Source organism: Anas acuta, chromosome 14 (genome assembly GCF_963932015.1).
Source record: "Anas acuta chromosome 14, bAnaAcu1.1, whole genome shotgun sequence".
Lineage (NCBI taxonomy): Eukaryota > Metazoa > Chordata > Aves > Anseriformes > Anatidae > Anas > Anas acuta.
The window spans coordinates 14,493,914-14,519,408 of NC_088992.1; the positions used below are offsets into that span (position 1 = coordinate 14,493,914).

At 45.5% G+C, this 25,495-nt stretch overlaps 1 protein-coding gene and 1 long non-coding RNA gene across 3 annotated transcripts in view; one reads left to right on the forward strand and one right to left on the reverse strand.

Annotated features, from left to right (window-relative positions):
• LOC137864069 (uncharacterized) overlaps window positions 1–13,034 on the forward strand; it is a 34,280-nt gene extending 21,246 nt beyond the window's left edge. The window contains exons 3-5 of the long non-coding RNA XR_011101294.1: window positions 9,580–9,715; window positions 10,296–10,481; window positions 12,439–13,034. This is a non-coding gene — a long non-coding RNA (uncharacterized lncRNA). The remainder of the gene's footprint in view (window positions 1–9,579; window positions 9,716–10,295; window positions 10,482–12,438) is intronic.
• Window positions 964–25,418, reverse strand: GABRP (gamma-aminobutyric acid type A receptor subunit pi). Of its 2 annotated transcripts, none has more exons than XM_068697841.1 (10): window positions 24,406–25,418; window positions 14,451–14,540; window positions 13,056–13,168; window positions 10,755–10,822; window positions 9,009–9,226; window positions 8,093–8,175; window positions 5,864–6,001; window positions 4,417–4,569; window positions 3,693–3,886; window positions 964–3,045 (listed from the first exon to the last, which is right to left on the reverse strand). In XM_068697841.1, exons 2-10 carry the CDS (start codon window positions 14,504–14,506, stop codon window positions 2,731–2,733), a joined length of 1,338 nt encoding a protein of 445 aa, XP_068553942.1. In that variant the 5' UTR covers window positions 14,507–14,540; window positions 24,406–25,418; the 3' UTR covers window positions 964–2,730. The 2 variants fall into 2 exon arrangements, with proteins under 2 accessions (XP_068553942.1, XP_068553943.1); XM_068697842.1 differs by lacking the exon at window positions 24,406–25,418 and adding an exon at window positions 19,012–20,372.
• Between the last annotated feature and the right edge of the window lie 77 nt (window positions 25,419–25,495).

Here is a 25,495-nt window from a genome sequence, read left to right on the forward strand (position 1 = left end):
GTCAAGGTACCAGGTCTGAAGCTGCTCTGTGCTTCACACCTTTCAGAACACGAAAATACCTTTTCTTGAATTTAGTGGTAGACAACACCTGAAAAGGACAGGATTATGCAGTGCATCATCCTGACCCCTTTGAAGAACATATGTGGGCTCATGATGCTCATCTGTCACTGCCCTCTGCCAGGCATGTGTGGGACCACAGCAACTGCAGTCATGGCACTGGGCTGCTCCAGGACACCAGTGAGGCTAAACTGAAGGTTCACTTGAGACCGTGTAATAGCAAAACTTAACTTTGGTCTCTCTGACATGCCTGATGTACCTGCAGTAGGGTGGAGGCTTGCTTAGTTTGTCTCTTGGTTTTGGTATCTGATCCTCACTCAGAATTGATTTGACCACTGAAGTGGTCTCAGGACCACCAAGTGAAGGTCTTGTGTTATGGCAGGACTATGTAAGGCAGACAGTCACATAAAGTGTGTTACTTACAAAGTGGTGAAGTCCATCACTAGCAGCAAAAATGATCTGTAAAAGCAAATAAATCAGGAGCCAACACTTTCAAGATATTAAAGGTTTCTGATGTTAGAGCAAAACATCTTCCTCTGGCCACCCCAACAGTTCTTTAATAATAATACCCTAAGCCACCTGAAGAAAAACTCCTTCCCGACCCCTTTTCTCTCCCTCCCTCCCTTCTTGCAGTTACCAACAGCAGCAGACTGAGGTGTCACTTTCCAAGGCAACATTTGGTTGCACAGAGGTGTAAGTTAGATCAAGTCCTGAGCAACCTCAAAGCCACAGAAGAATGAATGAATGAATAAAGCAGCATCTAGCAAAAGCAAGCATTGAGAGTGGCAACTCCTACCTGTTCTGCTACAAAAAAAAATCCTTTTGTTAACATTAATATTTGGCAGCCGGTGTAGAACGCACAAGGGCATTTTAGTTGGGTTTTAAAGAAAGAAATTGACACAGAAAGAAGGCAATGATTTTTTTAATAGAGGATCTCTCTGGGGGGTTTGTGTTCATATCACCAATATTCACTTTATTACATTTTATGGAATGGAGTTTAAATGCCAGTATATACAAGCCAACATTTCATTATTGGAGTTTGTGTTTATTCACTTGCCATTGTCAGTCCGTTCCCCTTTGTCTTTTTGTGCTGCTCTTTGTAAAATCTATGATTTATGAATATGTGGCTTAGGTCCTTCACAATATAGTGAGGTGGAGTGGTTCAATAAAAAGTTATTAAAGTAAAAAAAAATAAAAATCTATAGTTTGATGTGCTTTGCCCACCTTCTATAGCAGGTCCCACTGCATGTGTGAGGCTGTAATACGAACTACATGCTGAGAGGCCTCTCTCAGCCAAAACTCCTGCTGACCAGCAGCCACTGCAGGCAATTACGGTCTTGCCTACAAAACTGGGATTGCACCCTCACATTTATGAAAGATACATAGACTAAAAAGAGGGGAAAAAAATCTGCCATAAAACGTTCATTTTAAAATCCAGTAGCCTAAAGATACACAGCACCAAATGCCATTTGGTTCCCAAAGATTCAGTGTTTGCAGCGTGCAGCACATATTTAACTCATTTCTGTAACAGAGCTCTCAGTCCTGCTAGTTGACGAATGAGTACAGCCCACTGGCAGTCTCCATAGCCCACTTAGAACATGAACTGCTGCAGAAACTTAGTGTTTTTTTCAGCCTTAAATAGAGAGTAAAAGATTGATTTGGATCATCGCACCCTGGCTCCCCACGCATGGCTTTTTTCCCCAGCAGCACTGCTGACTCACCGCAGCTGCAGAGCCGTACAAATAGGGGACAAGAATTGGCCGCTCTTGTTTATGGCTGGCAAGGAACAAGAGCTGCTCACAAGGCACTCTCCAGGGTGAAGAGGAATCTATCTGTGAGGAAGATGTGGAGGTAGCAGAATCTGCTCAACTGCAGCACGACAGCAAACAGCACAACAGTAAGAGTAGGAGATGGATTACAAAACAGTTCTGCCGCCCCTACTTCCTGTTCCCAAATCTCCGAAAAAACACAGCTCTACCAACGAAGAGCCCCTCCACCTGCCTCAGGGATGGGTAACTTCAGCAAGTGAGGATTACCTCAGTGAGTCAGGCAGGCATTACAGCGGGGCACAGAACCACGCTGCTGCCAGCAGCACTGAAATCACTGCTCTGGCACCGCAGCATCCCCGGGACAGGGAAGCGCCACGCACAGGAGCCCTTCCTCCGTGCACAGCACGCTGCTGCCTTTGGGTTCGCTTCCTTGAACAGAGGAGCTATTGAGTCAGCCGCCATGATCCCTCTGTTGCTGTTATTTCTTGGAAACAAAGAACAACATCTATAATCCTACATCCTCTTAGAAACCAGAAGGTTCCAACCTACTCCAGGTTACCAGGAAAATTTTGCCGCCTCTTGTAGTCCGTGCCCTGCCACATGCAGTCCTGTGCGCCCATCCCTGGCCAGATGAGAGGCTGGAGGCTGGAGTGGGGAGCCAGCACAAGCACAAGGGCTCAGCAGAGCCACTCAGCTGAACAAGCAAGTGTCCAGCGTCAGTGTTGCTACTGCTGGAGCACAAAGGCTTTGCATTTAACATACCCCACGCGCTGTTCTGCTCCGTACCTCAGGAATCACAACAGAGCATTTTGTCCATGGCGGATTCACTGAGGTCAGATATCTAGAGGCTCGCTGGCAGGATCCCTCTCCCACCAGAGTGGGAGAACAACACAATCTGTTTCTACTAAAAATATAAATAATAAGCCCAATAAAACACATTGACCAACATAAAAAACAATGGAAAAAGCAATTTGGAGTAGTGGTCCACATTGCTGGGGTTCTGAATTGTGAAATAACCAATAATTCTGTGCATTTTGTTTCTCAAGACACGTTTGATTTTCTCATGAGTTTTCATGGTCAAGTCACTGCAGTTAATATTGTCACTCGAAATCTCAATACTTGTAAAACTGATTTTCCGCTTGTAGCTGGCGATGGAGCTGTTGAAGATGTTAGCGATGCTGACTTCTTCCATTTCTTTAGTGAGTTCATTTGCAGGCCCCTAAGAAACAAGAGCATTCAGTTACAGGGTTTGGCCTGCCTCTCCTGTAGAAGAAGAGTGCTTATCCATTAAGAGACCATATGGATGAAGATACAAGCACACTGCTTCATGCATATTCACCAAAAAAACTGTGTGTAAACTGGCCTTCCCGCTGCTGCCTAATTTTGAAAGTGCCCAAGTCCCAGAGGTGCCTGTTTCCATACTGTATTTATAGAGATCTTGAGTTCTTTGAACAAGTCTCATTCCTGATGTCACTGAGCACCCCACTGTTCATCTTCTGCAAGGCATCAGGCTGCCCTCACGTCTGCACGGTAACCAGGTGAGGAACTCACCAGGCATGTGGGATAGTTCTCCTCCTCCCGACAGGATTTGGACCCTTGATGACGACCAAGCTACAGTCATACTGGAATATTTAATTTCTGCCACTGAAGCAGATCACTTTGAACAATTCACTGTGGATCTAGGGCTATTTGTGATCACTGCTATGGCATTTGTAGCACAAAAAACCCTGATGTTTGGTGACAATTAGGAGAAGCAGCTGTTAACGGTACCCAGAGCAGGAAGACTACTGGTCTTATTCAGTTAATGAAGGACTAATTAGTGTTGATCCGAGATAACTAGTTTTATGAAGGTAGGTCAGACATTACCTCCTGAGGTGTTTTCGCTGTACATTTCTGTGAGGAGCTGTAGTGAGCCACTGCATATTCCACCAGGGCACCAAAGATGAAGCTGAAGCAGATGCCAAGGTAAACATCGATGGCCTTAATGAAGCAGTTGGTTTTTGAGAGTGAACTTCGTGAGCCGATCATCAGAGTAGTCATGGAAAGCACTGTTGTTACACCTGGGAAAGCAAAAAGGAAAGACCTTCTCTTACAGACACTTAGGAAAAGACTTGGCCTGTCCTCTGTCCACATACCCAACAGAGGGTACACGGTGTCACCCGCTGCTGCTATACAAAAACAGCGCAGCACCATTTAGCAGATCCAAATCATCCGTCAGCTGAATTGCTGTTGTAGCACTGACTACTAGCTCTGCAGAGGCTCTCCATGCCTTTAACAACTGGCTCATACCTTTTATACTTTCAATTAAAATGCAAATAAAAATCTCCCTCCACCAAAGCCTGAAACAAGCAACGTGTGCTCTGTCCTCTACTGCGAGGCTAACAGGAGCCTTGGCCATACACAGCTCTGCAGGGGGCAAGTACGCCAGGCACCGAATCTCTTCCATGCTTCCTGCTGCTAACCTAGCCCTGCCACCAGTAAAAGCAGAACGTGAGCAGCAGCAGAGAACTCGAGCAAACTGCCATCTGCCCTGCCATGGAGGCTCCCCTTCCCTGCCGACCTCTTCTCCCTCCCTCAGGCAGCAACTCACCAATGCAGGTCCGGGCAGGCACTGAATCCAGGGTGATCCAAAAAGAAACCCAGGACAACATGACAAGCAGAGTAGATGGCACATAGGTCTCCAAAATGAAATAAAGGATGTTTCTTCTCAGCTCAAACTGCAGGATCAGTCGTGGGTAACTGCCTGTTCACCAAAGGGAGAAACACAGCGAACGTGAGATTCCCAAGGACCCTCAAACTGAAATCGGGACCCTCTAGCACCAGACCTTCAGCTGATGGACATCAGCAGAGCCTCACTGAAATCATGGCAGATGTATTAGTTACAAAAGAAACCTTTTGCATCTAACATATCCTAGACAAAGGATGTATAAACACCTGTATGTCCGTACATATACACAGAGTTGGCTGGCAGGAGATACAACGTGTGGCTTGCAGTGGGGCTCCTGAACTTAATCCACAGTGGGAATATTTTATTCTAGCATTGTAGCTCAGGGTGGGGATGAGCTGATACTTTCTTCGATTCTCTTTTTCAGCACAATGCATTTTTTCCCAAGACCCACTTTGAAGAGGCACTGCCAAATTCATTCTTATCTGATGGCTGAGAAATAAACACAAGATTTTCTTTTGATTTCAGCAGGCTTTGGCTCATGTCCCAAAGCATCCCAGCATCTTATCATCACAGGGATTTATATTCCCTGTGTTCATTAGTAATTTGTGATCTTTGGTAACTGATCTTTGTATACTCTAAAAAAATTCAGTCCATTTTTAAAAATCAGTTTGTCATTATAGTGACATAAGCGTTCAGGGGCTGGATTGCAAGTATTTTCAGGAGATATTTCTGCTGCTTAAACAATAGCTCCCTTTGAAGTGTAGAAACAAAAACCGTGTTGTTCTTGGGCTGTGTACACTACAGTAAACAACAAAGCATGATTATTCTTAAAACCTGATCATTCTAAGGAAGATTTGTCCCTTTCCATAGTGATAAAAGAGTATTTATGCTGAAAATTAAAAGGATGTTGAATTCTGATGAACAGAGGGATCTTAATCCATCAAAAACACGACAGAACTGTCATTTAGGAAAAAAAAAAAGAAAAGTATATTTAGAAAGCTAATTTTACTCCCAGCCACTGTAAACACGGCTCCTTACAGTATTTATAGACTGCAGACCTGTGAGGAGGGGAGGGAGTATATTCAGGTGTGTGTAGAGAAAGAAATCGAGAATTTAAGGAAAAAAACATGACAGATTAAGTGAATATAGTATATTAAAAGATCCATCATTCCACGGCTTCCATCCTACAGAATGCCCTGATTGCAAGTTGGATTTTACTGTCTTTCTGCCTGTCTCTCTTTGTGGGATTTGCTCAAGAGTTCCTTGTTTCAGGCTTCTTGAGTCAAAAGATAGAGGTCCATAGAAGGAAGGAGGTGGGAGGGGAGATCCTTAAGAGAGCTTGACCTGCTTTTCTCTTTCACTGCTTTACCTGTCTCCTGCTGTGACTTCGAGACCAGGGTGTAGTAACGTTCCACCGTGTACTGAGAGAGCCGCAGCCTTTCTATGCCATGGACAGAGTCGTTTCCTCTCAGCCATGTAAAGGTGACATCATTTTCATCATATCCCCCTAAGGAGAACAGAGAGCCGTGTTACTGTGGTGAGCCAGTAACTGCCAGGTGTTGCTGTGCCCTGCCTCCTGGCTAGGAGCAGAAATGGCACCTCTGCAGCCGGGGCTGGACAAAAGCCCTCTTCCCATGTCACACCATCAGGGGAATTTTCATTGCTCTATTTTCAGTCTGCTGGTTCAGATTTGGCTGGGAACATGGATCGCTGCGAGTGATGCAAAGAACCCATTTCAATCATTTATATCGGGTATTCCAATTTTAAAATGTTTTCACATTTTTTGAAGATAATTTAATATTCCTGCCATCCCCAGAACAGTTACACACTGCAGGATAGAGCTACTGCTGTGCTCAACCCTTGAGCATATTCTTCAGTCACGCAAGGCGACACAAAAACACATCCAATGTTTAGGCGACCCTGAATTCCTTCCCCAAAACAATGGGACAGATGAGACCAACAGCTCAAGCAGTTATCAGTGACCTCCACGTGTGCAGGCTGACAAATTGCCACCAGGCATGTAAATGATGGTGCTCCGTGACCTCAGGTTGGACTACAGGATACCTCAATGTGAGGGATAAAGCTTGTACTGTGTCACCAGCTAGCCATTCACTTCAAAATTTTCACTTAATTTAGTAAATAAGCCCATCGATCTCACTAATTTGATCCTTTTATTAAGTGCCGTTCTTTGAGAAAACGAGCAGGGACACGTTTATGCTGATAATGACCTGTTCATCCTGGTAGAAGGAATCAGATGCAGTTGCGGCTCTATTTTTATCCAATTGTGTTTTCTTATTAGACACAAATTACCAGAGTTTGAGTATGATGAACTCGTAAATTAGGTGTCCAGGGTATGAATCCCTGCGTAGAATCCTAAGCATGTGACTTTGTGAAGTTTCTAAACAGTTTTATAAATCGTGGTTACTCTGGAAAATTTTATAATAAATGATAGATTGTTGTTAATTCATCTGGCATATATTTAAATAGCATTATTTCTGGGCACTTATCCTAATGAAACCTCCAGTGGGCAATGTGCATGTAATTTCATTGGAATTATACAGCAAGTGAGCATGATGTAGGACCCAATCACTTTTAAAGCAGGCCCAAACAAGCTATGCTTTAGCAGAAGAGGCCAATCATTATTATTTCAGGAGCTATTCTTTGTAATAAAGTTAACCATGGTGAACTAATATGATTTTAATGTGAAAATAATATGTGCTTCCTTAGGTGCCTCATGCTGCAACCCCAGAAGTTTAATCTGGTCTTTTCAGCTCTGAGATCGTAGATGTTGCTTTTTGTGACACAAAGCAGGAGAAGGGAGCTTGCTTGTTGGGGAGCTTCTCAGAGATGTAACAGCAGCACTGTTCTTGCTGAGGTCCTGTGTAAAAGCCATGTAGTACCTGAGCTTTTCTTGGGGTCTGTGCATTTACCTGTTACCAGCTCTCAGCCAACTTTGCTGTAGACAAATGTTTAATTTAGGAACAGAATTCCCTGACTGTTCCTTTTTTTATTTTTTCTCTCTTTTTTTTTTTTTGAGGCTTCCAAGCCTGAGACTCCTCTTGTTGATGAGGGTCCCTCCATCTCCATTATTGTAACAGACAGCTCTCACAGACAGGGCTGGATTGATTTGGGAGATGCAGCAGGTTTAAGGGAAAATGTGTGAAGTTGTTCTCTACTCCATCCCATGCACTTATCCCCACAAGTTGCTTTTGAAGTGGTGTGCAAAAAAGACCAAATTTGGAAACCTAGCAGTTACTACTTAACCCTTTCTGTACAGAACTGAACTATTTAATTTACTCTTTCATGAAGATACTATTTATTACCACTTTTTTTTTCTAAATATAAATTGCATAGTGACAGAAAAAAATTGAAACTCTGGATTACAACACAAGCATTTGAACAATGATCAAATAAAGTTGTTTTTTTTTTGACCATTATTATTTACTGCTTCAGGAGGCCACCGTGATGAATGCAAATATTCAAGATATATTCAATATTTGAATATTGAAATATTCAAGATGTATACTTGCATACATTGGTCTTTGAATAAACAAATTTAAAGTCTTTTTTTTTTTTTTTCCTGGAGTGTTATACTTACAGCTCTCTAGCTGCAGTTTGCATGTTTGTGTGTCCATGGGATATTTTGACAGGTCCATGTTACAAGCAACAGTAGTAGTGATTCTGTAAGAAGAGAAAGAACTCTGAAGTTGCAATAAAAGCATGTAACAGAATATTTCTACTTCTCATAGCTTACTAGACCACGAGGATCCTGTTCCGTTTAGAAAATTTTGACCTACAAAATGAAAGGAATGCTACAGTCAGAGAGAACCCTCCTTAAGATATGCTCCCTACAGCCATACTGATGAAAATGTAACTGAAGGAGGATTTTTGCCTTGCTGTGGTGGGAGCCTCAGTGCAGATTAACATGTTTAACAAGTTACCCCTTGTCACCTGAGGCACAGTACCTAATGGTGCATAAACCTTGGCTTGCTTTGATGGGGAGGGTGAACAAGTGTGCTTATGGCAGATTGCTTGCATTGAAGGTGACTGAGACACGCTCCGTTACCTCTAGCTAGGAAGATCTGAGGCTTGCTAACACATCACTGTGCGCTTTTTGCTAAAGGTAAGAAATGATGGCTGCGTGGCACTGGATAACGAAATAATTCCCCACCATCAGTTAAACTTTTACTGTTAAGCTGTCCTCTCTCCCTTCCTCTCCAGCCTCCATCTGACTCTACTTGCCTTGTCCCACATAACATCCAAACCTGGGAGCTTTCTGAGCAGACCCTGCTCTGTACGCAGCACGTGTCGTGTTGTGGAATCCTGCCTGATCCTCAGCAGGAGTTTCCAGGTGGCCAGGACTGTGGGTACCGGCTCAGTAGAGTACTGTCACAGTTGGCTTGTTGGCCCCAAGCTCATCGTTACCTCTGACAGTTGCTATCTGCTCCTGTCTAGCATAATTCTGGAAATCTATTCTGAGCCACTGCCACCAGTGAAGGCAAAGGTTTATTTACCTTAAGGCATACAGGATGGTACCATTAGAGAACAATCTTATGAGGCGGTTGCCCACAGTGACATCATGCAGGAAGGACCTTTTTGACTCCACGATGTACGTGTCTGGTACCCAGAGCAATTCCACTAGACGGGCATCCAGCGTGAAGCTCTTGTTGCCATGAAAGACTAACCGGGGATCTGTCCAGCGCTGCCGCAAATATATGGTAGCTGTGTAATCCTGGGGAAGAGAGAAAAAAAGGAGGCTGAGCATCCAGAACACCTGCATGGCATAAACTGTAGGTACATGCCATGTGTGACAAGATGCAGAACTCAGAGTTGTTCAACCCGTCAAAGCTCAGCACCAAATGCATTGCAGTAAAACCAACAGATCTTCATCATTGTTTTATTTATTGTATTACATTTCCCATATACTAATGGGAAATAAGTATATATAAGAACTCTGATGTGTTCTGTATGAGAACTAGAGATTATATTCACAGCGCTTCAGTTTTATTTCATTGTGGTTTTAAAATTATTTTTATTTTGAAATGAGCAGTTACTGTAATTAATATTTCTGTGTCTGTTTTGCAGGTAAGAAAACAGATGGGAAGTGAAGATTTGAGGCCACTCAGCAAGTCACTGATATTAAAAACCAACCATTGTCTAGAGCTGGAAAATTATATGTGTGTTACATACATAATGAGAGAGACATCTGGAAGAAATAAAGGTAAAAAAAATTCCAACCTGTTATTTGTTATTTGGTAAGTAAGGTCAAAAAAAAAAACACATGAAACTTGTAGCATCTTTTTTTTTTTTTTTTTTTTTTTTAAACAGGACTTTGAATTGAAGTGATTAATTTGGCTTGAATTTAGCCTACCAAGATATATCTGCAGTGTCTGAAGTACTTGTATGTTGCCCCACCATAAAAGAACATGCAGTGCTCAGCTCTAAAGAGCCTCCTGGACAGAGACAGGACTCTGTTGTGTTATTTCGCTTCCCTCCTTACAGATGCAGTAAATACAACCAGTAATGCCTTTTAATTTCAGAAGGCCTGGTGTTTGTGTAACAGCATGAATCTGCTGTGTTTTACCACAGATACATTGCTTGTTTGTGGTGGACACTGCAGTTCTGTTTCATTTAATCTGTAATTTGTAGGATGGTTTAACAGAAAAGGAGCTTTAACCTGAATGAGGAATTCTCAGCAATATTTGAAATCAAGCTGTAACCAGAAGTGGAAGGAACCAGACTCATCAGTGGTGGGAAGATCGTCTCTGTACATTTGAAAATTGTTGCTACTTTTTTTCCAGGGGGGATGACCAGTCCGTTGAGCTTCAGCCTGTCTCAGCTCAAAACCTCATTTCTCCTCCCTGAGGAGAGACGCTGGCTGTCTTCACACAGCACCAGCATGTGCAACCGAGGCCAGCCCTACCCCACACAGAGGGCTGCTATGTGGAGGAAAAGGAAGGGAGAGGAAATTTCCAAGAGGCAATCAGGTGTTTTTGTTGTTGTTGTTGTTTTGATTTTTATAAACCAGTAGGACTTTTGGGGTCATCACTTTTTACTTAGAAGCCCACATTATTATGGCATCTATGTAGTCTGCAACCATAAGCAACCCTTCTTTTCCTCACACCCCTGAAAGTGGTCAGACACAGGCAAGCAAAGCAGCTGGAATATGACAGTTTCTGTGCTGAACATGTGGTAACATAACGAGTCTCTCAGGCAGATCCCATTCTCCTCTCTTACAAAACACAAATTATTTCCCTTACCATGTCACTCTCCGATATGCTAGAAATACTGGCAATGTCCAGGCTCATTGCGATTTGAACAGGTTCTCCTGGGGAGGGAAAGGAAAGCTTAAGCAGAGAACAGAACCGGTCAGGATGCCGCAGTGTGGGCGCTGCTCCCAGCTTCCCACACACACGACATTATCTCTAAAACTGCAGAAGCCCAAAGGGCTAGACACAGTTTCAAAGCACTGTGCTCACAAATGACTTTATCATCCAAAATGAAGCTGTTGCTGTTCGGGAAATGGAGTTCTGTATTTGGTGACGGTGCCAGACTGCAAATATCCATCGTCATTAGCCGTTTAAATGAGGAGCATTTCAGTGGCATTTGCCAACGGGAAGCCAAAGCCAGTTTATTCCTTGTTACCCAGTGCACAATGTTTGCACAGTGGAGGAACAGCAAGCACTGCACAATTTGTTTCACACATGCAGCCCTCTGAGGACTCTCCACAAGCAGGTGTCCACCAGCATCCCTGTTCCTCAGCGAGGAAAACCACGAGTCAGAAAAATTCAGTGATTCCTGAGACCACGTACGGGGTTACAAACGAGAAATGCAACAGCCTTGGCCTTTTTATTATATTGCTGTTTTAATTACGAGCAAATTTTCAGCATTCAAATCCTAATCCTGGTACTTAGCCCCTATTTTCTATTATTAACTCTTAAAATCTACCACAAGAGGGCAGCTGCTCCCCAGGAAATGACTGGAGAGCACTCACCAGGTCCTGCCATGGGCTGGGTGAACAGGTGGCTCTGAAAGAGGGTCATTGCTATACAAGCAGAAAGACACAGCCTGTCCCTTAGGTTGGGCCCCATTTGTTTAATCCCAGCGGCTCCAGCACGACTTTGGGGCCCACAGATCTGAGCCTGTCCCGTGGAGCACAAGGTCACTGCTGTGCTGCTGCACACAGAGCTGCCAGCAGTAGGGCCTGGTGCTTTCCACGACTGCCCTCTGCCCAGGTGGTAACACAGCAGAGCCATCTTTGTGGGACTTGCTGAAACTCCTTTTCATCATCTCTAAGTCACCTGTAGGGAAGACTACAGGACACTTTCTTCTAAATCTCTTTCCAGGTTAGAAGGGTTTGTGTTTTTGTTGTTTTTTGAAGTGTTCCAAACTCCACAATGTATTTTATTTACCTAAGATACGTATTTTTTTTTTCAGGTAGCTGTCATTTACATACTTCCATCTTGTTTTTAGATATTTAGACACTTGCTACTAAAATTAATGACCAGAGGGTGGAACTGTGAGGACCTGGGGACGCTGGAGGAGGTCAAACATGAGTTACAACCATTTTTGTTTAATAGTTATAGGAGGCATAGTCTGGCATAGATGGCTGTTAAGCACTTCAGAAGCATCTGCTCACTTATATGACAGGCTCTAATAGAGCTTTTCTATTCCTGCATGAGACATTTTGGGCATATCAAGCTGCTAAATTCTGTCTTGTCCTGGAAATTTATCACCATGGTCAGAAAAAAAGGAAGGGGCTCAAAGCCGCCAGCAGCAGAAGGTCAGTCTGCAGGAGCTACAGTGGAAAAACATGCAGCTCCTGGAGGAAGCTGATGGGGAATTTTTCTACTGAGCTTTGTTTCAGTAACAGGTTCTGGCAGACAAGCAGAATTTATCAAAATTTTCATAGCTTTTTTTTAAGCTTTAATCAATATTTTTCAGGTGCTGACTGCCATTCTGAAACCCGTTGCCCCAAGTGGTTGCAGCATTTATCTGGGAGGTGGGAGACCTGACACCTAAGCCAAACAGCCTCGGGTGAGTTCCTAAATAACTGACTGTCCTCCAGGTGCTCACTCCCTGGAGTTTCACAAGGGTTTAAAGCAGGTTTAGTTTGTGTCCTAGTGTGAAGTGAAAGCACTTGTCAAAAAGGCATTATTTCTGGAAAGGAGAATGACTTATTCCTTACTGTCTACTAAATAAATGTGCGCGCACAAAAATAAAGCAGAAAATCACAAGGGGTAGACCCTAAGCAAAAGCATGCACAATTAGTGCAGAATTTATTTACTGTCAGATCTTTCACAGGGGTGCTGAAGCTTTTATAAATTCCACGTTCTTCATAGATGGACACATTCTCATGCCCTGTGTGTGCATGTGTGCACAACGTATTCAAGACAACACTGGATGCACAGGGAGGAGGGCAGCTTTGGCTATGAGCTAATTTAAAAGGGACACAACCTTTTAAACTGGGGCATGCTAATGAAAGCTGAGAGCATGCTCACCCCTCCACACGAGCATTACAGACCATTCTTCAAACAGTGAAATGCAGAGAGCCAACGTACCACCAAAGTAGGGCCTGAGGTATTTGTTGTATCCCATGGTGAGGTTCTCAAATCCAGGGAGGGATGTTGTGTCGCTGCCGCCCAGGTTGGATGCATGACCCAGCGAGCACCTCCTGGGGACACAAATAATGTCCTGTTACATGGGGCCAAGCACACTGGGCACAGCAGGTGTGCAGCTGCTTTCCCAGCTTGTGCTCAAACAATCAAACTGCATAAAATGCTTACTAAAAATAAGTAACTAATTGAAATCATGAGCACTTAGTCACATTACTTAACTTGGCTGAATAATTAAAACCTTAAAGGGATGGGAATATAGCAAATTACCTCAACAAGTAACCACAGGGTTCAGACACCGTGGCTTAAGGTCATTCTTTAAATGTCCCAGAGAAGTCAAGCAAGGTCAGTATATCACTGAGTTACTAATCACCTGGAATCTCTCCCTTCCCATTCCCCCTCATAAAATGTATATATAGATCATTTCATTTTTTTCCTCCTGCTTATGACAGCCTGAGACAAATCTTACCGCCCAACAGCTCCTCCCTCCTAATCACTGTTACCCTAAACAAGCTTTCATCCTCATTTGTTAGTGTCAGGCAGCATCTCTACAGCTACTATCAGGAGTAAAATCCCTGAGTACGTTGGAAGGGGAGAGGTAAGGCAGTGAGCACCTCATAGACATGAGGAAAGTTTTGTGAGCTTGACTTCCCCAACTCTGTGCACACAGAGGGTTCAACCCCAATTTACTATTACAAGGTCAAAATTAACGTTTTGTGGACAGACAATACAGCTAGTACCTGGCATTGTGAGGTTCACAGAGCTGCACCATCATATCAATAGGCTAGAGAAACAGGATTTGGGGACCATCAAAAGGTGAGTTTTATGGTGCAGCATCCCTGGGCACTGTGTTCATGTGCTCACTCAATGGAAACGTGAGTGACTCATTGAGTTTGTTAGTGCTCTGTGAAGGGCTGAAGGAGGAGCCGTCTCTCTCCCCAGTCTCAAACTGCTTTAAAGCTGAGTTAATAGTCCTTGGAGCTTTGCTGCAGGTTTTAGACCAAAACCTAACAGCAGAACTGAGCAGTTACTGCTTAGCATAAACTGTGTGAGAGCCTTTAGGACTTGAACACAGTCCAGGATGGCAATAACTCAGCTGGGAGGCATGGGGGGAGGCGTTTCCAGCAAAACCAGCAGACTTTCCTGCTCTTGAACAGGGAAAAAGGAGTTGCGCTGTCAACACACAGATTGTATTTTGGGGACCCGTGCAGGTTGCTGTTTGAGCACCCAGCTTTCTTTGGATGGGCTGGAAAACTGGATGCATAATTTCCTTTTTGGCCCCAGTATTTATATTAAACATAATTCAGATGACCTGTACAGCAAAATAAACACTCCAGTTACCTTTGGGTTGGGAGGAAAAGCCACAGACTGAAGAAGCAAAAATATCTGCAGAACATCTCTGGAGATTATTTCAGTATTTGCGCTGCTCTTCTGTGAAATAGAAAATTAAAATTTTGTGGTTTAAGGAAAACTGTTTTAAGGGAAGGGGACAGGGAAAAGAAATGCTGCACAGAGACAGAACCCCACAATGACACTGAACTTTCTCAGCACATCGTGACACCTGCCCTTTCTTTCTAGCTTGTGTTGTTTTTCAGCACCATGCTATCTTATCACTTACCAGGTAAAAGACACTAGTGACAACTCAGCTCCTAAGGTCCTTCACAGGGTGACCAGATTTTAGCTACCGCTTTGTTTTAGAAGGGGATTTTCTTTCAGCATGGGTTGGTGATTAGCTAACATTGAGAGTAACACCATAGAGAAAAGATTTATTAAATAGAGAAGTATTTAGGAAGTTCCTAAAGCTAATCGCACTCTGAAGCCATGAGAAATCTTTCCCACATGACAGATTCAGCATCTCATGGTTGCATGCTCCACTAATCACCTACCCAGAAATGTTGTAGCTTTGCACTCCATTAGCTCATACCTGGGGTAAACCCACGCTATTAATAGTAATGTTGGCAAGTCACTCAGCATGCAGTACAGGATGAAATCATTCTACTTCAAATGGGTTTCGTTGACTTTTCTGGGAGTGGAACCGAATCCTGGCTTCTGGCCTGAGACTCCCACAGGCTTGTGCTGGCCTTGGAGCTGGCGCCACGATGGGAACACTACCCAAACTCTGCGCCGCTCAGCACCGCTGCTCTGCCTGAAGTGCTGCAGTCTCACATCTTACTGGGGGCACCAACAGCTCTGCCACTCGCCTGTTGGTGTTCCCACAGCAAGCTGCTGCAGGAATGGGCTGGTGAGGATACTGGAGATACTGAGCTACTTGACCTGCTCCACTGTTATTTGAAGTGTACCCTGTGTATCAGAGACCTGCAGATACCGGCAAAGCACCATCATTCTCGGATGGGCAGGAGCTTTCCTCCTGATTGTACCATTACAAATTGGGAATGACAATGCGAGTCATTAGTCCCTGTGCCCTGACACTGGTGAAAGCACAATCACAGGTTCAGATTCTATGTCCTCCTCATCATGCACGGCAGTGAGCACTTCAGCTTCAAGCTCGGCTGTTCCACAGTAAGCCAAGTATGAGACATTTTCTGCTTGGGTTAGGTCCTTCCTATGCAGTAGTTCACCACTGCCCAGAGGACACGCTGCCCTGTCAGCTCGTTGTGCAGCTCTGGTGCTGTGCCATGGGACAGCAGTGCTCCAGGGGAGCGGGACGTCTTCGCCCACACAGAACCAGTGAAAATACCTGAGCATTCAGGCACCACAAATGCAGGGCCTTGCAATGAGAATCCCACTGCAGAAAGACAGGAAGCTTTTCAAAATGAAATATGCTGTAATATCTATCTAACGTCCAAATTCCTAACAAGCCTTTTTGCTTTCTGCCTGAACATGGTGTTCAGATGCTTCCAGATGTTACCAAGGGCTCCTTACTATAGCAATCATATAGGGCTAGAGAAATCTTCCTGCTTACACAGCATAAGGCCACAATTTTGATGAGAAAGAAGAATCATTCCCATTAAAAGAACTTAAGACAGACGGAATAATGCTATAAAGTAGCATTTGGTCAAAGTATGGAAATTTATGAATTTCAGCTAAGGGACCCTTCATTAACATCCATTTTGCAAAGGAGCTGCGGTTGCTCGCATTTTTGTGCATTGGTGTCTGAACAATTTTATTGCATCTGATCCTAGTTACTAAGACCTTATTTTGAAGAAAGCAAGCCAAACTCTATTTATTTTGATGGCTAGTGGATGGAGACCTCATAAGTAGTAAAAAGTTGTCTTAACAACCCTGTTGTGCCACCAGTTAGCCAAAATGAAACACACAGTGCAACCTGTTATCTAGCAAAGACAGCGGAAACAAAGCAACTTGGATAAATTTATAGCTGCTGCTGCTGCCACAGACCTGAGCTAAACAATCTCCATTTCTCTGTGCCTCTGCTAGTTCTCCACAGAACAAGGAAAATCTTTTCTACTTCTTCAGACCATAGCTGTGAAGGGAAGTATATCAAAGGCTGGGAGGCAGTGAAAGGGTGCTCTGTAAGTACCTGAGAGCTAGAAACTCAGCATCCTGAAGTACTCAATGGCAAGAAAAAGGTGACAGCAGTGCCCAGAACTGAATATAACCAAAGCATTTCTTAGCTATTTATTGAAATAGCGAGAGACTGCCTTTTTGTTCCCTGTATTCTCTCAAGGGATTAATGTTCCAGGGAAAGGCATCACTGTACCACCACCACTGGGAGTTTCCAGCTTCACGACTGCCACGTGGCTGCACCATCCCGTGCTGAGCTTTCTTTGGCCACTGGCACGAATGCAGTTGCTAAACACAATTACAGGCTGATGCACGAAGCAAACAGCACCACGTACCCTGGGATCAGACCTAACTGGCTTTGTAGAAACCAAGAATTCACATCAAGGTCAGCACGTTTATCTAGGCATGGTTTTGAGTGACTGAAGCCAAATTTATTTATTTCCTTCTTTGCCCTGCCCAGCCTGAGTTACGAGCAGCTGTCGGATCCTGGGAAATGACTGCTTGGGGGATGTGGGTGGGCAGCGGCTGCTGTAAGGAAAGGTTCACGGCACGACCTGCTCTCTGCACAGCTGCTGCAGGAGTTGTGCATTCTCATGATTGAGAGCTGTTCACATTTTAACTTACTGACCAAACAAATCATGAAAAGCTTTCAGTTTCAGTTCATTCAAAGTGATTTACCTCTCAAGTTCCTCAGATTCAAAGTTTAACATGAAATAATTGTTTCTGCTTGTTGTTTTTAACTTGAAATTTTGTTCTTCCCAGAATAAAGTTTTAATTTTTCATGTTAAAAATCTATTTTGGGAGCCCAGGAGAAAACATGGAGCTGCTACAAAGAAGAAAGCAGAGTTAACAGGAAAACAATTGTGTGTTGTATTTTTCTGCAAGCCACTCTTACTGGAAACTCTTAGTTATTTTACACTAAAATCAAATTACACAAAATCAATCCTATTGTTACAGAACTAAAAAGTTAGTGGGATGCTGTCACGTGCCAGCAGATACAGGAGCTCAGACCTCAGCTGGCCAGGACAAAAGGAGACAGAAGAGGTGGGTGCAAGAAGAAGGGGGTTGGAGGACCTGCAAACAGCACCAGTACCGGCAAGTGGGTGATACCAAAATGAACTTTCTAACCTTTTAGCTTTAAAATATTTTTGCTTTTAGCATTTTCCAAATAAAACAAGTCATTGAGAAAAGAGTTTAAGTGTGTTAAGCAAGAGAAAGAAGAACAAAGAATATTTTCTTAAGCCTTTCGTGTTTCAGTATTCTGTCAAAATCTGAGTTTTTCTTTTTCCTGATCTGAACTTTTTTGTCCTGCTGATTTCTGTTTGAAGAACTCTAATTTCAGCCACTTTGCTGATAACTGGACCAAGTCCAGGAGATCATTACTGGCCCGGTGTCTGCCTGAAACAGCAGGAGGTGGGCTTTGAAGCAGATACGGCAGCCCAGGCCCAGCAAGGCACGTGCTGGCTGGGGCAGGGAGTGACCCTGGCACGGAGAGCTGGCTGCTCAGGGCCGGATGCCGCCCATTGCATTCTGCTTTTTGCTTTTCACTTGCCTTGAGTGGTTTTCTGGAGTCACAGGCAGGTAATCAGGCAACTTTATGGTACCCACAGAAATCCTTCAAGAACTTCGGTGAACTTTTGCTCTTGTTAAAAAAAAAAAAAAAAAAAAAAAAAAAAAAAGTAGATTCTTTCCATCCATGTCACTGTCATTACATCACATGAAAAATGACCTCAGCTCCACAAAAAGCAGGCACTGCCGAGGTGACTGGCTGAGGCTGTAGCGCATACCTACACGTGTTCAAGGCAGTCCTTGCTGTGCTTCAGTGCAGGGCAGACGCTCAGCACCCACGTATGGGTCTCAGCGGGCAACGGGCAGCAGCACCTGCACCAACAGGCCAACAGCAACCGCCCCCGAAGAGTCCCAGGCTGCATGACACATACCAACCAGGGTAATTTAAAAACAGAGAGCCCTCTCCTATGTGCTGGTACTGCGAGTAGCACACACATTTATGTGCCTTGACCTTATCTGTAGTACTCCTTTTAGTTTACAGCAGTATGAGAGAGGGGAAACAGTGCTGTTATCTATATGACACCCCCTCACCCCCATACGCTACAGGCCTGATTCCTGCCTTCCTCATTCCACTGAAGATCAGAAGTAACTCCAAGATGCAAGTAGAGTTTACATAAAATTAGATTCAGTCCTTCTGTAAGAGTGTTAAAACCACACCCAGGTAATGCATTTATGTTCTCAAGATGTAAACTCTCATCCTTCAAGCTGCTCTGAGAAGTGCCAGCTCATGCTCACATCTGCCCACCCAGCATGTACACAGGTCTGCCTGCAGCTTGCAGGGCTGAGTTCTTTATATACGTGCAGAAAGTCTTAAATCATATCAAAATGAAGGTTACTGAGATTTACTTACGTGAAATGCTTCCTCCAAAATGTCGTTTGCCTTCTGTCTGGTCAATTCATTTACTCTAAACAAATACAATGGATGTAAAACTTCTAAGTCATTACCATTTTATACAGTAACTTAGCATGCTTGAGGCACCTTTTTCTCCTACAATGGATAGCTTAACTCAAGCTGTAATCTAAACTTGCCTGCAATTTTCAGTCTCCTGTGGCTGCAGGTCCGTGAGCTCACAGCTGTCTGTGCTCAGTCACATTGGGCAATTATTTCAGAGCACGGGTTTCATTCATTCGGCAAACCTGCCCCTCACTGCAGGCAGGGATCCAGGGCTGGGTGCAGAAAGTTCATCTTCCCTCCTCACAACAGGCACAGAGATCACAAGCCAAGCAACATTGCTTTCTATGATTTCGCTCTCTACTTGCCAACCCTGAAATAGTAACCCTATATATACGGTCCCTCCCACCTCAGCACTTCTGCTCGCTCAGTCTCCTCCATTGTGTATGTGCAGGTATTTGATGTGAGACATAATTATTCTTGTTCCTATCAGCTGAGACAAGCACGCACAGCATTAACTCCCTCGTGGGACACAAAATAATACACCCTTCCAAACTGTACATGTAAAGAAGTGGATAAAGGTCAGAGGATCTTCTTACACTAACAGTAAATAAAGCAAAACAGGAAACAAAAGGTAATTAGGGAAGGATTTACACGCGAGCAGAATTTGATAATAATGAGATGGTGCCATTTAGACAGAAAGGAACTAGAGGGTCAGAATGATAAATGAATGGAGAGGAGATGCATCAGACACTTCATCTCTAATTAATCTCCCATTATATCAGACCAAGGGCATGGTCAGTTTACCAGAAGGCTACAGCAGAAACACAGCCACAACGTCCACAGTCAACACGTGGAGCTGCTTCTTCCAAGCTAACAGGGATTCAAAAACACTGAATGGGTAAATGTAAAACCCAGATGTGCTGGGTGGTTTTGGGATTGCTTTCCTCAGTCATCTTCCACAGCCAGGACAAAGGGGAACTGCTTTGTTCCAGCACTTCCTTGGCCAGTCTCCATGGCGGAGCTGAGGCGTGCACTGCGGCAGGCCCATAGGGCAATTAAGCAACGACGTGATTTAGGTGAGCGAGTGCTACCTGCCCTGGCCCATCCCTCCAGGAGGAGAAGCAGGAGGGACTCGTTGACCTCTCGGAGGACAAAAGGAGCACGAGAAGGACTCGCTTTCTTTTTAATTTGTCCTCGCTGAGCATCAGGCTCCTGCAAGCAGACGTGTCGCCGTGTGCCAAGCTGAGCAGCACCTTGCTGCAGGGAAAGGACCCAGCGTGGTCAAAGGAGGGGAGTGAGGACAAACAGAGCTGCCAGCGGCTCATTAATCGAGGGCTTGACAACACACTGATGAACAGGCATGTAGGAAAAAAAAATATTGGATGGGGCCCCAAGGAGCACAGTTCAGACTTCAGCATTCATCTTACGTACATATCAGCCTGAATTTCTGTAGGGCAGTGAAATGCTCCTCTCCACAGTAAGTTTCAGGGAAAAAAACAGACATGTAATGTCTTGAAGGCCCCCACGGCCCATTTTTTCCTAACACATTTATTTTGCTGTTGCAGGCAGCACACTCAAAGCTGCCCTGTGACTGTGTTTCCCTCCATGCTGAATTTAAGTTTCAATAAATGTCCAATGTCCACAGTGCTGCCATGGACATAGAAGCAGACTGCCAGCATTTCACTCAGAGCAGAATTTTGCTGTTTTAATAGATAAATACATTGCCTATTGCATGAAGAGGAACAACTCATACATGAGTAAATAAAACCTTACACTGGAGCCCAGTGAACACACTCCCAGCAGTGTAGGGAACCCTGCAGCTCTCTGTGCCAGGAGTCTCTGCACTTCAGAGTTACCCTAACGCCGCAGCCCGGTGGGATCACCTGGCTGCAAGGACATTTAGTGCTTCCCAGGAACGAGGCCCCTCAGAAGCTACCCCAGCCAACACACCGCGAGGTGACAGCCTGGGACAGCGCCTCGGTGCCCTTCCAGGTTTCAGGCTCTTGCCAGCACTTTGCTCACGCTGCCGCCGTGACCTGGGGTGAGGGCGCCGCCACCAAGCAGTGGGTGCTGCCAGCCCTTCCCTCGGGCACGCTGCCCCTAAAACGGTCTGGTCACGGTGCCTTTGTTAACCTCTTCTTAAAGACCTGTTCAATGCCATCTTTAATAGTGCAACATCCCATTCTATACAGCAATAAAACAAACAATGCTTTTAGTTCATTTTTTTCCTCTTTTTAAATCATTCAAACAGCGTAAATGGTCCCCACTGCTAAGAACGGGGAAATACAGCCACCGAGAGACCCTGCAGACTCGCATCGCGTTATTTTTCCTCCTTATTTCCTTCATCCCCATTTGCCCAGACCCCGAAGCCACCTTGCAGTCAGCGTGGCAAAGCAGCCCTGTGGCAGGCATCGGTCTACAGAGCAGCAGATTTATTTAAGATAATCCTTCATATGAGTGTTCATCAATAACTGCTAACCTACTCCCTTAAAGACACAGATCAATTGACACAGCATTATAATCCCTTAAAATATTAATGTCCTATCAGGGAGACAATTTCACTGGGCCTAGAGACTCTTCCATTATTAGAAATTATGCCCCAGCCTTAAATAAATTAACTCAATAAATGTCTTACCATGAATACAAATTCCTGCTTAGGGTTTGCAAATAAAATGATTTAGAGCTGTTCTCTAAGGAAAGATGAGGTGTTTAAACTTGCAAAAGAAGAAGGGCCACCATATTCATTGGTCTTTTGTTTTAAATTGACATTTCTTTTCCCCCCCCCAACTGAAGGCGTCCCTTTCAGAAGGGAGGGGGAAGTCTCTGGAAAATTAATTTGCTACATTTTTCTTAGGCTGGGCTTTATGCTTTCGGTTCTGCAAACGTGCAGACCTGTGCTCAACCCCAACGGCAGCGCCTGCCTCTAAGGGCAATCTGGATCCCTAAGGTGAGGCTTGGCCCCAAGGCTGAGGTTTGGTGGTTTGGCCCCACTGGCGTCCTGCAGCCGTGAGGTCCTCCCAGTGCCAGGAGGGCACCGGGACTGCGCAGTGGGAGCTGAGGCAGCAGCAGAGCGGCACCTGGCAGCAGCTCACCCGGGGGCCAGAACTTGGCAAAGAAACACAGCGCGGTGCTGCCTGCACTGTGCCAGCCCCAGAGCATCCTCAGGGCGCAGCAGCAGCCCCACAAAGCTTTAACACTGCTTTTCCCAACTCCTGCAAGAAACCCTCTTGTTACTTGTAAGATAACCCAAGGAACACCAAGTGTAACTTTGCCCTTCGTGCCAAAAGTAGGCACCCGGCTGGCCTGCTGGGCTACTGTTTTCTCATCCAGCCTCGGGTCACCTAAGCTTCGGCCAAGGCCAGAGCACACCAAAACCACGAGGCCCGACACAGCGCTGGTTAGCTCAGTGTGAGTCTGTCAGCCTGCGGCCCCCAAATGGCCACGTATGTACGCCTGAAAACCCCCGCAGAGTTCAGAGGGTGACTGTTAACAACCTTTACAATTAATAAAGCTCCAGCCTTAGCAGGTGGTGTTGATTTCAACAAAACACGAAGCATGTAGCAGCCCATTAATCATCCCACGCCTCCTGTCAAAGTGTTTGCCCTCTTCATATTGATGAATTGACTGCAGCAACACAAAAGCCACACTGTCACATTTCATTAGAGCCGTATTTCACACCAGACTCTGTTTCAAGAGGAGTTTTCCAGCTCTGCATCCTTCTACAAATTCTGGAGCTGGTGAGATGAATCCAGAGCAGCAGCAGAGTAACATCTTGGCTGCCCGTTACACATACTCACACCATTTGGATCTCTGGCCACAGAGTTTTCATAGAAATTTCACCCCCAAAGATGTTGCCTTTTCTCTCCATGACTGTACTGCTACAAACACATCACTTCAGGAACTGATTTTCTCAAACGAGCACCACCTGCTTTGCTCTGTCTGTGCTGTCCTTAGGGATGGGACAGCCCCAGACAGGTAGTCTGCGATGTCAGGAGTACCCCATGCTTGGTTATCTGCCTGCTGTCAGCTGCTGGGTGTCACTGCCTGCCTGCGGGATGTCCAAAGCCCCGTCCTGTGGCAGAAAGAGGCCTACCTCGATTAGTGCCACAGTGATAAACACAATCACAACACCTCCCAGAAGGATCTGCCTTAGCTCTGAACGCAGCATGCAGACATGCACGTTCCTGTGACAATGCAGGTCTGCAGAAAACAACCTGAGACTTTATCTTCCCTGCAATATTTATCTTTTCTCTGTTCTCAGGTACCTGTTTAATGAGACCGTGTGCTTTGAAAACCAGAGCCCTGTTGTTTCTGGGTTAAGAGCTCACAGGACCATTTCTTGGTCTTGGCTTAACAGGACCAGGGCATCTCTTGAAAATGGATGCAACGTTTTCAGCTCTTACATTTCAATTTGTACATGCTAAACTACATCAAAAGTTCAGTCCCACACTGCCATATGCACGTAGAAGACAAGTCAGGATGAAAAAGTAGCCACGTTGGTTCTATTTGACTGAATCAGAAAGATTTGTGAAAGAGACCAAAGGTTCAACTTAGTTCTTTTGCCTTAGCTAAAGAGAAATTCCATCAAAAGCCATCTCCAGAGTCACTGTACACACAGGGAATTTTACAGGAGGATCAGAGAGATCGCCTTGGCAGCAGCCTTCTCCTTAGCGCTTCCTCTTCGAGGCACTGGGTCTGCACTCGTGGCTGATGCCTCAGCGAGCGGCTGTGCTGCTGCCAGGCCAGCAAAGCCTTCCTGCTGGGGAGCGGTACGTGCTGCAGCTCCCAACAACAGCATCTCAGTCAGCTCCTTAGCACCCTGAATGGTTTGGCCAAACGTAACCCACAGCTCACACGAGTGTGTGGGCAGGGTGAGGGCGTGCAGCCCCCTCCCTCCTTCCCCTGCTCCTACACCACCAGGACAGGTGCCCACTGCTGTACCTGTGCTACCCCGGGGCCCTCAGACATCCAGCAGTGCCCGTGGGCAGCACACCCCAACCACTGCTCCCAGACCAGAACCATCCTGGTGGCCTCGGTTTCCCCACAAAGCTCCCATTGAGCAGTTTCATGCCACCATCAGCTGCAGCTGCCTCCAGCGCGAGGAGGCAGGTACCGTGTGCTGGCCCCGCTGCCCAGCTCACGGGGTTGGGGCCAACCCACGCAGATACCATCAGCAAACAGTACGGGGTAAAATCATAAGTGATAAGAAGTTTCAAAGCAACGTGGCAAAAAGTACAGCTAGAGCAGTGCCTTCCCTGCTCTGTGCAGCCCCGCAGCCCCTCGGGAGCACGGTGGGTGGGCAGCCACCCCTCCGAGCCCCTGCTGCCTCCTCCCTCCCAGCCCCAGCACCTGTGGGTTCTGGCTCCATCTCCAGCCGTCGGCTGGGCTCCACGCTGCCACGGCACAGCCGGTGGTGATCCTCGCTGGAGCGGGCCCCGATGCTCTGGGAGATTATTCCTTAATAGGCTGATCTCTGTGCTAGCGAAGGGCTGAGGAAGGGAGGAATCCATTATCAGCTCCGATCTGGCATTACGACATGTTTGCTGCTTTGGGTCTGCCTCCCAAAAGCAGAATTAATTGCTGGGCTAGAACACGCAGATAAATCAATCGGTTCCTGCCACATTTATTTTCGGTAGCTATGCGCCAGGCTCCCAGCAGCTTCAAAACAGAGACACCCACTCTTGCTGGGAAGAGAGGTGAAGGTCGGACTCCTGCCACCTGCTGAGAGCGGTGGCTGCCCAGCGTGCAGGGTGAGGTGGCAGCGTGGCCACGGCTGTGATGTGGAGCCAGGCAGCAGCACACCGGTGGTATTCCTGCCCCATCTCAGCGTGTAAGCATCAGGTCAGACCCACTGCATGACTTATCTTTGTAGCTTTTCTAAAGGAAGTGCTAGAAAGACAGCATAGAGAGAGGAGGCAGAAAACTGATATTGTGAAAAACAAATGTCATTTATACTGTAGGCTTATTTACAGCAAACTCTGGGACTTGACAACGGTGTCTACAGCAACAAAGAAAATAAAACACTGAATCATAACCAGTATACTCTTCTTGGGTGAAATGATAAGGCAACACAACCTCAAATCGGACTCCTGCCTGAAAAATTCCTTCCTGCTCTGTGCCTTCGCTACCCAAAATGTGAAAAATGGAAATAACTGTTCCTGCTATCTGCCAGCAACCTTTAAAGACAAGGACGCACGGAAACACGCTTTGCTGCTGAGCTTCTCTTACTTTGGACTTGCAGCCTCCAGGATTTGTTGTTCCCTCTGGCACCCCCAGGCAGGACAGGCTCCCCATCCAGCTTTGGTGCGAGTCCAGCTGCCTGCAGATGCTGCCCCCAGCAGCACGGTGTCCGACTCCAGAAACCAGCTCGTGTGTGATAGAAGCAACAGGCCACATCTTGCCTTGCAGCCAGTATTTACAGCCCTTGTAACGTGTGGGC